This window comes from Buteo buteo, chromosome 10 (genome assembly GCF_964188355.1).
Source record: "Buteo buteo chromosome 10, bButBut1.hap1.1, whole genome shotgun sequence".
In the NCBI taxonomy this organism is placed as follows: Eukaryota; Metazoa; Chordata; class Aves; order Accipitriformes; family Accipitridae; genus Buteo; species Buteo buteo.
The window spans coordinates 32,033,931-32,045,576 of record NC_134180.1 but is presented as its reverse complement, the minus strand read 5'-3'; the positions used below and the strand labels follow the sequence as shown (position 1 = coordinate 32,045,576).

General features: G+C 57.7%; 2 protein-coding genes across 16 annotated transcripts in view; one reads left to right on the top strand and one right to left on the bottom strand.

Moving 5' to 3' along the window:
• The first annotated feature begins 1,108 nt into the window (after positions 1-1,108).
• Positions 1,109-4,185, top strand: HYI (hydroxypyruvate isomerase (putative)). The gene is made up of 8 exons (XM_075039252.1): positions 1,109-1,327; positions 1,410-1,521; positions 2,666-2,780; positions 2,927-3,005; positions 3,194-3,243; positions 3,425-3,494; positions 3,686-3,820; positions 4,029-4,185. Exons 1-8 carry the CDS (start codon positions 1,132-1,134, stop codon positions 4,115-4,117), a joined length of 846 nt encoding a protein of 281 aa, XP_074895353.1. The 5' UTR covers positions 1,109-1,131; the 3' UTR covers positions 4,118-4,185.
• Positions 4,186-4,679: 494 nt separating this feature from the next.
• The window catches only part of SZT2 (SZT2 subunit of KICSTOR complex), a 60,109-nt gene continuing 53,142 nt past the window's right edge, over positions 4,680-11,646 (bottom strand). For 3 of the 15 annotated variants that reach the window (XM_075039245.1, XM_075039240.1, XM_075039238.1), the window contains 7 exons: positions 10,680-10,893; positions 10,205-10,388; positions 9,775-9,897; positions 9,003-9,504; positions 8,565-8,681; positions 8,081-8,149; positions 4,681-5,491 (listed from right to left, as the gene is read on the bottom strand). In XM_075039245.1, coding sequence (XP_074895346.1) covers positions 5,345-5,491; positions 8,081-8,149; positions 8,565-8,681; positions 9,003-9,504; positions 9,775-9,897; positions 10,205-10,388; positions 10,680-10,893 — 1,356 coding nt within the window. In that variant the 3' untranslated portion in view covers positions 4,681-5,344. Of the gene's footprint in view, positions 5,492-8,080; positions 8,150-8,564; positions 8,682-9,002; positions 9,505-9,774; positions 9,898-10,204; positions 10,389-10,679; positions 10,894-11,107; positions 11,342-11,646 lie in introns of those variants that run through there. The other 12 variants (XM_075039236.1, XM_075039239.1, XM_075039250.1 and 9 more) reach the window with 10 other exon arrangements.

The following is an 11,646-nucleotide window of genomic DNA, read 5'->3' as shown; positions in this document are numbered from 1 at the left end:
CTGTTCTCCCCTTTGCCGGCACTGCCCTGACCTCCCACCAAAAACCTCTCACCGTGGCTGGCCTCTGCCGAGGCGGCGCTGCCGCTGGGCTCTCCCAAACTGCTGTGAATTGCTGGGGCTTGCAGTAGGCTGCAGGGCTGGGGGTTGCGGAGGGCTTCTGCCGCGGTCACAGAGGAGCTGGAGCATGCAGGGCTCCCCAGGTGTGGGCAGACAGGTGAGAGCCGCCAGGAGCAGGCTCAGCACAAGGGCTGCAAAATGTTCACAGCTCATGGTGCCACCTCTGCCAGCCACAGAACAGCCCCTGGGTGGCCACGAGCTGGACAGGACTCACACCTCACCCGTGCAGCCTGTGAGCTGTACCTGGAGGTGCAGAGAGCATGAGGGACAGGAACCGGGGATGCGGGGCTGGTCACGGGCACCTCAGAGGTCGGACTCCCGCGCGCCGGAGCCACGGCTCTGCAGAAGTGGAGATGAACACTTTATGGTAAAATATGCAGAGCATGGGACAAAAGAGAAAGTGTTTCTCGCATAATGAGACACTGTTAGAGACAAGCTCCCCAGGAAACCAATTAACACGGCGCTTTGTGTATGTGAGCCCAACACCTGGCAAAAACACCTTTCCCAAGGAGGACGCCAGCTGCCCCGCCTGACAGCCGCCCCCCAGCAAGCCCCTGTCCCGCAGCCCCTCTGAGGAAGACAGCCACCCTGCCGGTGTTGCAGGCAGCGTGGGGCCGCCTCTGCCCGCTGGGGTGGAGCGTGGGGCCGCCGACCCACACGGGTCCCGTGGCACCCCGCGCCGGCGAGGCCGCGGGCACACGCCGGAGCCGACGCCGTGTTACACGCTTGCAGGGCAGAGCGCTACGGGCGTTGGAGCTGGGGAGGGGCTGCGCTCCAGCGCTGCCCCAGCTGATGGGGGCTCGCTCGCAGCCGGGGACCCCTTCCAGCAGCCCCACGGGTGGGTCGTCGCAGCCCACGGCCGCCGGGGCCCAGGCGGGACGCTCCTGCCGGGCTGCCCGGGCGCCACCCGCCACGCGGCGGCGCGCTCCCGCGCCGCCTCGGCCCCGCCCCTACCCCGCCCCTACCCCCACGGCCCCACCCCGCCCCCGCCTGGCGCCGCCCCCGCCGCCCGCCATGTCGCTGCGCTTCTCCGCGAACGTGTCGTGGCTGTTCCCGGAGCTCCGGGCGCTGCCGGCGCGGCTGGAGGCGGCGGCGGCCGCCGGGTTCGGGGCGGCGGAGGCGGCCTGGCCGGCGGGCTGCCCGGCCGAGGAGCTGCGGGCCGCGGCGGAGCGGGCGGGGGTGCGGATCGTCCTCCTCAACACCCCCCCCGGTACCGCCGCGTCCCCCCCGGGCTGCGTGGGTGGGGGGCGCGGGGGTGCCCCGGTGCCGCTGACCCCGCGGCTCTCTTGTAGGGGACCGGGAGGCGGGCGAGATGGGGCTGGCGGCCGTGCCCGGGCGCCAGGCTGCCTTCCGCCAGGGCCTGGCCGCGGCGGTGCAGTACGCCAAGGCGGTGGGCTGCCCCAGGTAGGTGCGAGGCGGGACCCCCCGCTCCTGCGGCGCCCCAGTTCCCCCGGCCCCCAGGCGCTCCTCCGCAGCCCTCCTGCGCCAGCTCCTCCTCCGAGCCGGGCTCGCTCTTTGCTCCGCAGTGCCCTCAGCCCGCCGGGTCACCGAGCCTCCCCCGGGCAGGGTCTCCCCGCTTGCCTGCGTCGGGCCGGAGGCAGTTCGTTGCAGACCCCGGCGTGCGGGGCCACCGCCTTAACGCGCTCACTGGGAGCTGACCCAACCCTGCCCTTCGCCGTGGAGGCTCTTGGCCGCACCTCCGCACGACAGTCCCCGTGATAATCCTCCCTTTCTCCTCCCAAATTAGACCAGTTGCTTACCCCAGGACACCGTAACGGTGGCTGTATTGAAGGCCGTCATCATCACCGATGACAGCACAGGACAGGCCCTCTAAGAGATGTGGTTAGCCTGGCACAACCCCCTTCACAAAACCAACACGGACCTTTTATTCCATTTACTTTGCATCATTCTTTCCTTTAGAAACACTCCAAAGCCCTGCGGAGGGCATGGGCCACGCGGGCTGGGGGTTGCCCAGACCCATTTGCACTCTCTGGTAACGGGCAGAGTGAAGAGGCTTTTGTTTCCACTGGATGCCTTCCCCAAACGATTGCTGAAGAGCCTTGCTCTCACCTGGCCATTTAGCTCTGCACGCAGCGTAGTCCGGCACTGGCCACCATCCCCTCCCTGCTCTAAGCAGTGAGACAAGGCATCCGACCTGCCCCTGGCAGAGGCAGCATGCCTGCCGCCCATCGTGCTGGCCTCAGGGCAGCCCCAGGAGCAAGACCCCAAGCTCCGGCCTCAGGGTGAAAGAGCTGAAGGCAGCTGGCAAAAGAGGGAAGAATCAAGGTCTGTGATTTGTTCAAAGACAGCCCTCTGCGTACTGAGGGGGCATGGTGCGTGTTTGTGTCCCTGCAGCTTGTCTTTGTGTCCCGGCAGCTCGCTGGCACCTGTTGTGTCTCCTGCGTGGGACGTGGCTCCTCTTACCCCCCTCTGTCCCTGCTCCCCCAGCCTGGCCCTGTTTTCCATCAGCAGAGGAAGGTGTATTAGATCTGACCAGCTGCTTGGAGACTGGAGCTGGTGCCTTTGGCTGATCTCTCTGTGTCTGTAGGATCCACCTGATGGCTGGGCGGGTTCCCCTGGGCGCAGATCGGGCAGCAGTGGCAGGCGAGATGGAAACCACCTTTATTGAGAATCTCAGATATGCTGCTGGCCTCCTGGCCCAGGTAAGGGGGGAATGGGTCCTGCTCCGTGGGTGCAGCTCTTAGGGTACCAAGGATGAAGAATCCCCCACCAGCCTGGCATGGGGAAGGAGCGCTCCCTGCTGCAGCGGTGACAGGATGCTTCGCAGGGTGACATTACTGTGTTACAGGAAGACATGATTGGACTCGTGGAGCCTATTAACAACCGCATCACTGACCCTCGCTACTATCTAAACACCCCGCACCAAGGTAAGGCAGACATCTCTCCCCAAAGTCTCCTTGAAGGGAGGAGAAGGGTCCCCAAAGTCTGAAAGGCAGGAGGGTGCCTCACCTGCAGGGAGATGCTGAGGGAGCACAGTCAAAGAAGGGGGTTCTCAGGGCTTCACCACGAAGCTTACAGCCTGGGGGTGATGGTATCCCACTTCTTGCACCCTTAGCTGCTGCCATCCTGGAGAAGGTGGGACAGCCCAACCTGAAGCTGCAGCTGGTGAGTCAGCATTGAAGATCTCCAGGGTCCAACCTCCACCAGGGAACCTTGCACAGGGCTCCCAGGGGCTGTGGACTTGTTATCCCCTCCTGGGGACGTGGCGGGGGGGACAGGGACCATAGCACAGCCCTCCTCAATGGCTCACTGAACACCTGCACCATCCATCTCCTTTCTCCCGCAGGACCTCTTCCACTGCCAGATCATGGATGGGAATTTGTCACGCAACCTGGAGACATACTTCCCACTCATTGGTAATGCCCTGCACCCGAACTGGCTCCTCTGTGGCCGTGGTGCAGGAGTGGCTTTGAGATGGGACCCTCCTGCCCCACACTGCTGTGGCTGACCAGGGATCTGGGGCTGCTCTTGGGTCACCTTGTCTCATGCCTAGAGAAGACTGCAGGCACGGCTGCCTTGGGCAGAGCATCTCCCATTCCCTCTCTAGGTCATATCCAGATTGCACAGGTGCCAGGGCGGCATGAGCCCGACAGCCCTGGGGAGTTGAACTTCCCCTACATCTTTGAGCTCCTGGAGTCCCTCGGCTACACTGGCTACGTGGGGTGCGAGTATGCTCCGAAAGGTGAGTGGGGCCTGCAGGCGGTCTGAGCCCCACTGGCAGGTCCAAGCACAGACCAGCTGGCTGGGTACCATGCGAAGACAGGCAGGTCCTGGGGGCTGGCAGATAGTGGGCATCAGAGCCCCTACCTGGGGATGAGAGCCCTGCCCAGAGCAGAAGCTGCTCCAGCTTGCCTGGGAGTACCAGCAGGAAACCTTGTCTGTCACTGCAGGAGATACCATGGAAGGTCTGGGCTGGCTGCGCACATACTGGGAGAGCCGAGGGCTGCAGCATGGTGGGACCAACAAGGCAGCACAGTAAAATAAGGAAACCACTGGAATAAAAGTTGAAGCAATGGCTTAAGAGAGGAGTATGTCTGTCTTCTCTATGACTAGGGGGTGGTGGTGGGTGGGACCATTCCTAGAGCGAGGTTAGGACCATCCATGTCATATTTCCCTTCCCCAGGCCCTACTGGTCCAGCCTAAGGAGTTGGACACTCATCTGCTCAAGTACCATCTGCAGCACGTCATATCTGGGGATGGCTTGGGCACCACTTTAGATGACTTAAGGTACACAGGAGACCCGTCACTTCCAGTCTGCAGGGGTGTCCAGGGCGAGGTTTCCAGTCTCCACTGCTGAGGGGAGCATTCACTCTTTGGGAAGGGCAGGAGTTTTCCCACTCTGGCTCCAGCTGGTGCCTGGAGTTGTAGGAAGAGGGCTCTGGGCTTCCAAGTCCTGCAGTGCCTAGCACTGACCCTGCAGGAGGAGGGGAAAGTGAAGCAGACCCCTCACAGGCTGCCTGAACCGAGGTAACAGGCCTGTGGACACCCGGGGCTGTCTGCCCTGCTGCGCCTGCTCTGGAGCAAGCATGAGACTCCGCTGCAAACCCAGCCAGCCCCACAGCCAGGGTTGCCTCTGCATCCCCTATGGGAGGCTTTCCACATCCTAGCCTACAGCACACAAGCAGGGATCTGGTTCACTTTATTTAACAGATATATCAATGGCTTTAATGTACATCTCCATAAAACCTTCCCCTGGTCCAGTTCACCCTTCCTGTCCCATTCAGTGCTCTCCTGATGAAAGCAAAGGGCCAGAAGTGGGCAGCCTCACTGCCCAGAGCCCTGAAGTCGGCCTAAAGCCAGAGCGCTGTGCGGTGCTGCCCTGTGCAGAAGACGGGCTGAGCATGCTCATCTGTGCCTTCCTAGCAGGCAGAACTCACCTGCAGATGCGAGCCATGTCCCTGAGAGTCGCTCTGCTTCAGCCAAGCCACAGCAGCCGAGCTCCTGCCCTTGTGGTTCGGTTCAAGGTCATTCAGTATCAAACCCACCGAAAACAGCAGAGTGAGGGCCACAGCAGCCAGCCAGCCAACGATGGAGGTACATATCCCCAGACTCCTCAGTTCAGTACCCATGCGTGCCGCTAGCAGTGCTGCCTGCAGTGCCAGAGCACAGGTCCCTCCCAGAGGCCTGTTCTTCCTCATCGTCACCCACGGCGTAGCAGCGCAGAGAGGTCCAGTACATGCATTGCTCCAGGACATGGGTGCCAGTGCTAGAGCAGGCCTGTCCAGAGGTTGAAGCAGGCAGTGTTGATAACTGACTCCAGGTGGTGGTAGGTAGACACAAGCTGTGGCAGAGGGCTCTCGCTGTTCTGGGGCTGCACTGGGAAGGGCTCCCGGAAAACCACGGTGAGGCTCTGCTGAGAGGGAGGAGCTGGTCAGGGGACAGGATTCAGACAAGCACTTTGCAGAGCCTAGCCCAGGTGCGTGGGCACTTTTTTGGCAGTGTTGGGCAGATATTGGGAGAAGTCTCAAAATGCCAATGGCACTAAGCTGGTGCCTCCTCCTGTGACAGAGTATGTTTGAGCCTCCTCCCAATTTTTCTGGTGAAAATTAGGTGCAAGGACTTGCCTACTCACTCTGTCCCAGCCCCCATGCATCTGCAGTTATACCAACCCCAGCAGCAGCCTCAGGAGAGGAGGGGATCCTACTGCCTCCACAGTAATAGGGGCTTCCAGGGAAATTAGAGGGAAATTTCTTCTTCTTCTAAGGCAAAGAGTAGGAGTGCAACAAATGGGGAAGGGGAGGAGATTAAATGTAATAACTGCAATCCTAAAAATAAATGCCGGTTGCTCCATTCTCATTAGTGACTGTACTGACAAGGTAGGGCGAGGGCAGAGGGGAGCAGAGAACAGTGTTCAGAAGAGACGGTTGCAGGAGCTGAAGCAGAAGAAAAATGCGAGCAACTCAGTGCACTCAGATCAGCATCATGGAGGCAAGACACAGGGACTGGATGTTCTCCAGAGCTGAAACACAGCACATCTAGTAGCCAGGGTCCCCTAACAAACTCATAAAGCCATGAGAACATCTGTGTAACTGCAAAACAGCAAATGCACCACCATCATTTAAGAGGGAAGAGAAAGTGATTTGTGAACCTAACTCCAGCAGCGTGCAAGGTTTTAGAGCAGGCTCGGAGAGAAAGAACCATGAGGAAAATGCAGCTCGGTGTTACCAAAGTGATCTGCTAATGCTAGAGTTCTCTTTGATAAGGTAATATTTCTAGACAAAGGAATCATGGTATATCTTATCTGAGCTTTAGGAAGGATTTGATGTAGTGCCACATGGGAAATTTAGGTAAGCTGAGAAGACAGGAATTAACGCAAAAATTATAAGGTGAAGATGGTAGCGTTGAAAGGGGAAGCAGCAGGCTGGAGAGAGGTTACAAATGGAGTTCCTCCAGGACAGGTTTTGGGACTCACGTTGCCTAGTACTTTAATGAGTCTGGCACAAAGATGAGGAGCGTGCTGATAAAATTTGAGGCACTAATACAAAAGAGGATTGGGATAATGCAAAAAAGCCCTAGAGACTTTTGAGAGGCCACAGGAATGGGATTAATGTTAAGCGCAAAATACAACGTGAGGAACACAAAGGATGTCTGTTATAAGATGGGAGTCATTGGGTGAGGTGATGTAGGGTCTGGGCGTATCATATCAATGACCACAAGGTGACGCTCTGACCACGAAAAGCCAAATACCACCCTAGGCTGTACCAGAAGCACTGAGCAGGGACAGAAAAGCCTTAGGGCAGTCGCAGAACGCTCTGCTGAGGCCCCTCAGGAACGCTGTGTGCAGTCCCAGACACCTGTATTTACAAAAGCTGACCTGAGCCCTGAAGGGCTCTGAAAGACAATGAAGCCATTGGGAAGGAAAGGGAGGCTTAAGAGCAGAGCTTGCTTAACACAGCAACATGGAGTTAGCAAAAATTCCACCTTCAGCTGTGGAGGTGAATCTAAGGGACCAGGGAGGAAGCGGGTACCTGCACAGTGAAGAGTGGTTTCAGCTCTGAGCTACCACTGGCGTGAAGAGGATAGAACTGGCCACGACAAAAGCTCCAGCACAAAATGGGAAGGGCTTTTCACCACCAGATGGCTACAGGCACTGAGCAGCCTTCTATCAGGCACCACCTCTTCTGTCTCCCCTACTTGCTTTTAAGATGGAGTGTGATTTATTTACAAAAAGGATCAGTTGCGCTACAGTGTCTGCAAAAGCCTCACTGTGGACTGAAGTGTCTTGTAGATCCCCTGCTTTCACATGGAGCTGCATTCCCTGTGACCCATCCTGCAACCTGGCTGGGAGCAGAGCTGAAAGCAGAGTATTTTTGCCCTCAAGAACAAAGAAGGCCAAGGCCCACGCAGGTTTGCTGGGATCCTCACGGTGCAGGTCCCCTTCCTTTCTGCCCAGGCAGGAGCAGCCCACAGCACTGGTGACCCCTCCCAGCCAGACCCAGCGTCATCTGGCTTTGGACTGAATACACAAGGAGAGGAGGACTCTTTAGCCTGGATAGAGAGACAGCTGAAAGCATGATCCAAAAGCGACCTTGTGAAGGAAAAAAGGATCAACTGCTCACTGTTTTCCAATACAAGAACAAAGGGGTATCATATGAAAAAAGCAGAAGAAGGTTCAAAAACAAGCCAAGGAAGGTAGCTCTTCACCTCTATTGTAACTGTCTCATGGAGCTACAAGTCAGAGGAAATCATGGATGCCAGAAATTAACCAAAGAAAATAAAGCTGCAGAGGGCTATTAAATAAATACAAAGGTCACTTCTAGCTAAGGATGGGCCTGAACCACGAATTGTCAGGTGATGGGGCAGTATTTAGGAAAGGTGTTAGAAGCTTCTTGACCTGGTCTTATTCTCCCCATGTGTACCTGCCCTTGGCTGCTGCTGGATTAATCTAGACAGATCCCTGGCATGAGCCAATATAGCTGCTCTTATGTTCCCAAGTTCTTACCGTCTTTCCTGAATGGGAATCAAGAAACACAAGAACAAAGCAATCCGTGAACTTCTGGTTGAGCACGACCTGTCAGGAGAGCCACAGCACATGTTGGAAAGGAGACAGTACAAACCCCAGGACAGGGATACAAACAACACCCACCCAGGGACGTGCTGACACGCAAGACAAGTAGCATGATAAAGCTGTGAAGGTGCAAGTCTGCCTGGCTCACAGGCGACACTGCCAAACCACGGGGCTACACGTGGCATGAGGCTCGGCAGGTGCAGTGTCTGTCCTGCCTGCCTCGGGCCAGACAAACAGACACTGCTGTACCACAGGAGCGCACACCTCATGTTGCACCAGTAGCAGAGCAGAGACCAACATTATGATGGTGCCCACATAGTCCTGACAGCACGTGCCAGACTCACACTCAGAAGCCACAGCAGGGAGAAGCCCTGGACAGGGGAGAGAAGCTGCAGGTGGGCGACAGGCTGTGTCTTACCAGATACTGGGTGCCGGTTTCAGCATTGTGGAAGTGCCGACAGCTCTGGGGAAAGCGGCTCAACAGCACTTTGATGAGGCTTTGGTACCAGGAGACTGTCATGGTGAGGAAGCATCCCTGTGGGCATAGAGAAGGGCTGATTTCAGCCTCCCTCTAGCCATGGCACCCAGCAGCCATAGTGCTACAGCAGCCTTCAGACCCCGAATCAGATGCATCCCTCACAGCCCACTGAGGCATGCTGACCTAGGGCTATTCACTCTCCATACACAGGTCCATGCAGTCCCCCCTTCCCCTGCCAGCCAGGAGCTATATTCCTGCCTCTATCCTCCCACCAAGCAGTAAGAGATGTGCCCCGCAGGCCCTTCACCTGGCACCCCACTCCATCCCCAGAGCAGAACAACGGCTGCTGTGCACCATGACTCCATCACTGCTGCTCACCAGCTGGGGGTCGACGTCAGCAATGGATTTCCCATGCACGGCGTCGAGCAGCTCCTCCAGCTCCACCAGCGAGAGCTTGCCCAGCTTCAGCTTGTCAGAAGCTAGAGGCTCCAGAAGGAAGAGGCGCTTCCAGAGGTTGTCCCTGCGGCAGTGGCACTTGGCCAGCTGCACCATGCTGCTGAGCTGCTTCTGGGCTGAGGCCACCTCAGAGGCCAGCAAGGGGAAGAGTGGCGAGGTGTAGAAAAGCCCTGGTCCCAGTTTGACTTGCGTGCCCCCCGCGTAGAACTCGCTGCTGTCCTCCACGTCCTGCCACAGCTCCCGCTCTGCTGGCTGCTGCCGCCCCAGGCTTGTCTCCGGCTCCGCTGCCTCCCAGGCCGCCCGGCCCACCACAGGCTCCAGCACTTCCCGCTGCAAGCGCGGCAGCTTCTTGAAGCGTCGCATGTCAGCTGTGAGCCGGGGAAAGAGCTCCCGCTGGCTAGTCATGATGACGTAGAAACGTAAGCTGAGAGCAAGGAGACACCTGTGACCTGGGGAAGGGCTGCTCCCTTCTCAGCCTGGCTGCAAATGAATCATGGGCCTCTCTGTCCCTGGCAGTAAGGGTGCTTCTCTGCCCAGACAAGGACAGGTACGACACTGCCCAGTTCCCTGCGAGGATCCTCCCCAGCCAGCATCAAACTTGCCTGTGATGTCCCAGACAGAGCTAGTCCCTCCCAGAGCCCTCCTCCCCAGCCAGGAAGCTTTGGTGTCATGTCTCTGGGACCCCAGTGCTCACCGGAGCATGCGTCTCTCTGCCTCACTCTGCTCCTCAAACGGTGCTGCACTGTGACACACCAGGAGGGACACATCAAAGTCATCATGATGACGCAGACCTTCAGAGTCCTTGTAGGAGCCGGAGCTGGGAGCAAAAACACATCAGTATGAAGGGGACCTCACTTTGTTTCTCCAGATCTCTTGGTCACAACGGAACTACTGGCCATGGGGAATTTGACACAGCAGGACTCCTCAGAAGTGCTATGGGAAATGTCAAATGCATGCGCACACATGCACACCACCCCTGTTGGCCATCTCAGAAAAGCTGGGCAGAACTGCTGCTCGGCACTATGTAGAACGGTTAGCTTTGCTGGCACCTTGGGGCAGTATCCCTGATGTGGAGTACCCATCAATCCCTGGCAGCTCCAGGAACTTACAGCAGCAGCACTCACCTGTTCCAAATAGAGACCAGTGCATATTCATTCTGCTCTGTGCCTGGTGTCCCCTTCTTGTTGTCACTGCCTGTGGCCAGCCGGGCCATGCGTAGGGGTTTCATGTGGTAGGTGTTGGCATGGTCAGCGATGTAGTTGTACAGCTGGTGTGCAGTGATCATGTTGGTGGGCAGGGCCAACATGCCTAGTGGAAGAGGACACATTGCTGTCACAGGAGATGGTCAGTGCCTCTCTCACCTGGGCAGAACAGTGTCCTACAAACTACTCTGGGGGACAGAGCTCTAGAGCAACCCACCTCCCTTCCACAACAGGGCAGCAAGGACTTCCCCTGGAGCTGTGCCCCTCCTGTCACCCTCTCTCTGTCATTCCCCTGGGTACTCCGAAGGTCAGGTTTATTTGTAAAGCACTTGGAAACCTTTTGCCAAGTTATAGGCTGGCGATCAACCCCAGACTAATCACATGTTGAGCTACATACCTTGGAAAACATGGTTGCGGCCAAATTTGGGGATGTCGGGGTGGTGGGCAATGAAATCCTCCAGGAAGCTGGTGAGATGGTAGCCCTGGCGGAGAGTCATGTGGGAACCCAGCAGATAATGGTGGACTATACGCAAGTGGAAGTCGTAGCTGAATGAATGCACGTGCATGAGGTCCCGCACCTTGTCACACTCCTCCGTGAAGAGCATAGAGAGCTGCAGAGGGACAGGGAGTCAAGGCAGGAATGTTACCAGGCACCTCATACCCTCCTGCAAAGCCCTGCTGACAGCAAGACATGGCAGAGCCAGTGCAGCCACCCCTGCCCCGACACCAGAGCAGGATGCAGCCAAGAAGCCGTGTGCCCAGTGCAAATAGCAGACCTGCAGGCCTGGCCCCAAGGGGTCCAGCTTGGTGGCTCCTTCCACAACTGACCCCGCTCCTGATCTCCCCCAGCAGCACAGACTGATGGGCACTGACTCCCTTTTGGCATGAGGTTTACCCCCTCCTTGAGCTGAAAGCCACATGGCTGTGAAGGAGGATACAGCCTCCTTTCAGCTGAGTGCTGCTCTGACTGCGTAGTCCCTGAGCGGGTACAGGACACACCAGGGCTGGAGCCCCAGCAAGTTCTGGATTTACAGGCAAAGAGAGACTCCCTGAATGTCCCTTGAGAGCAGGAGGCAACATAGGGGCCTGTGAGGATTGGATGGACCCAGAGACGGGCAACAGCAGAGTTGCTAATGCCCTGTGCTCAGTAACTAACAGGAACCCAGGCTGGCTGCTGAGAAGCCAGATCCGGTGGTGGCTGGTGTGTCACAGCTGTGCCTGGAGAGGATCCCTCCAGCACACGGCCATCACCTCTGCACAGCATGCTGGTTCTTCACCGAGGCAGCACCAGCATACACACACTCACCCCAGCCATGCTCCCAGCACAACTGCAGCTACTGTGCCAGGGGACAGTGATGGTGAAG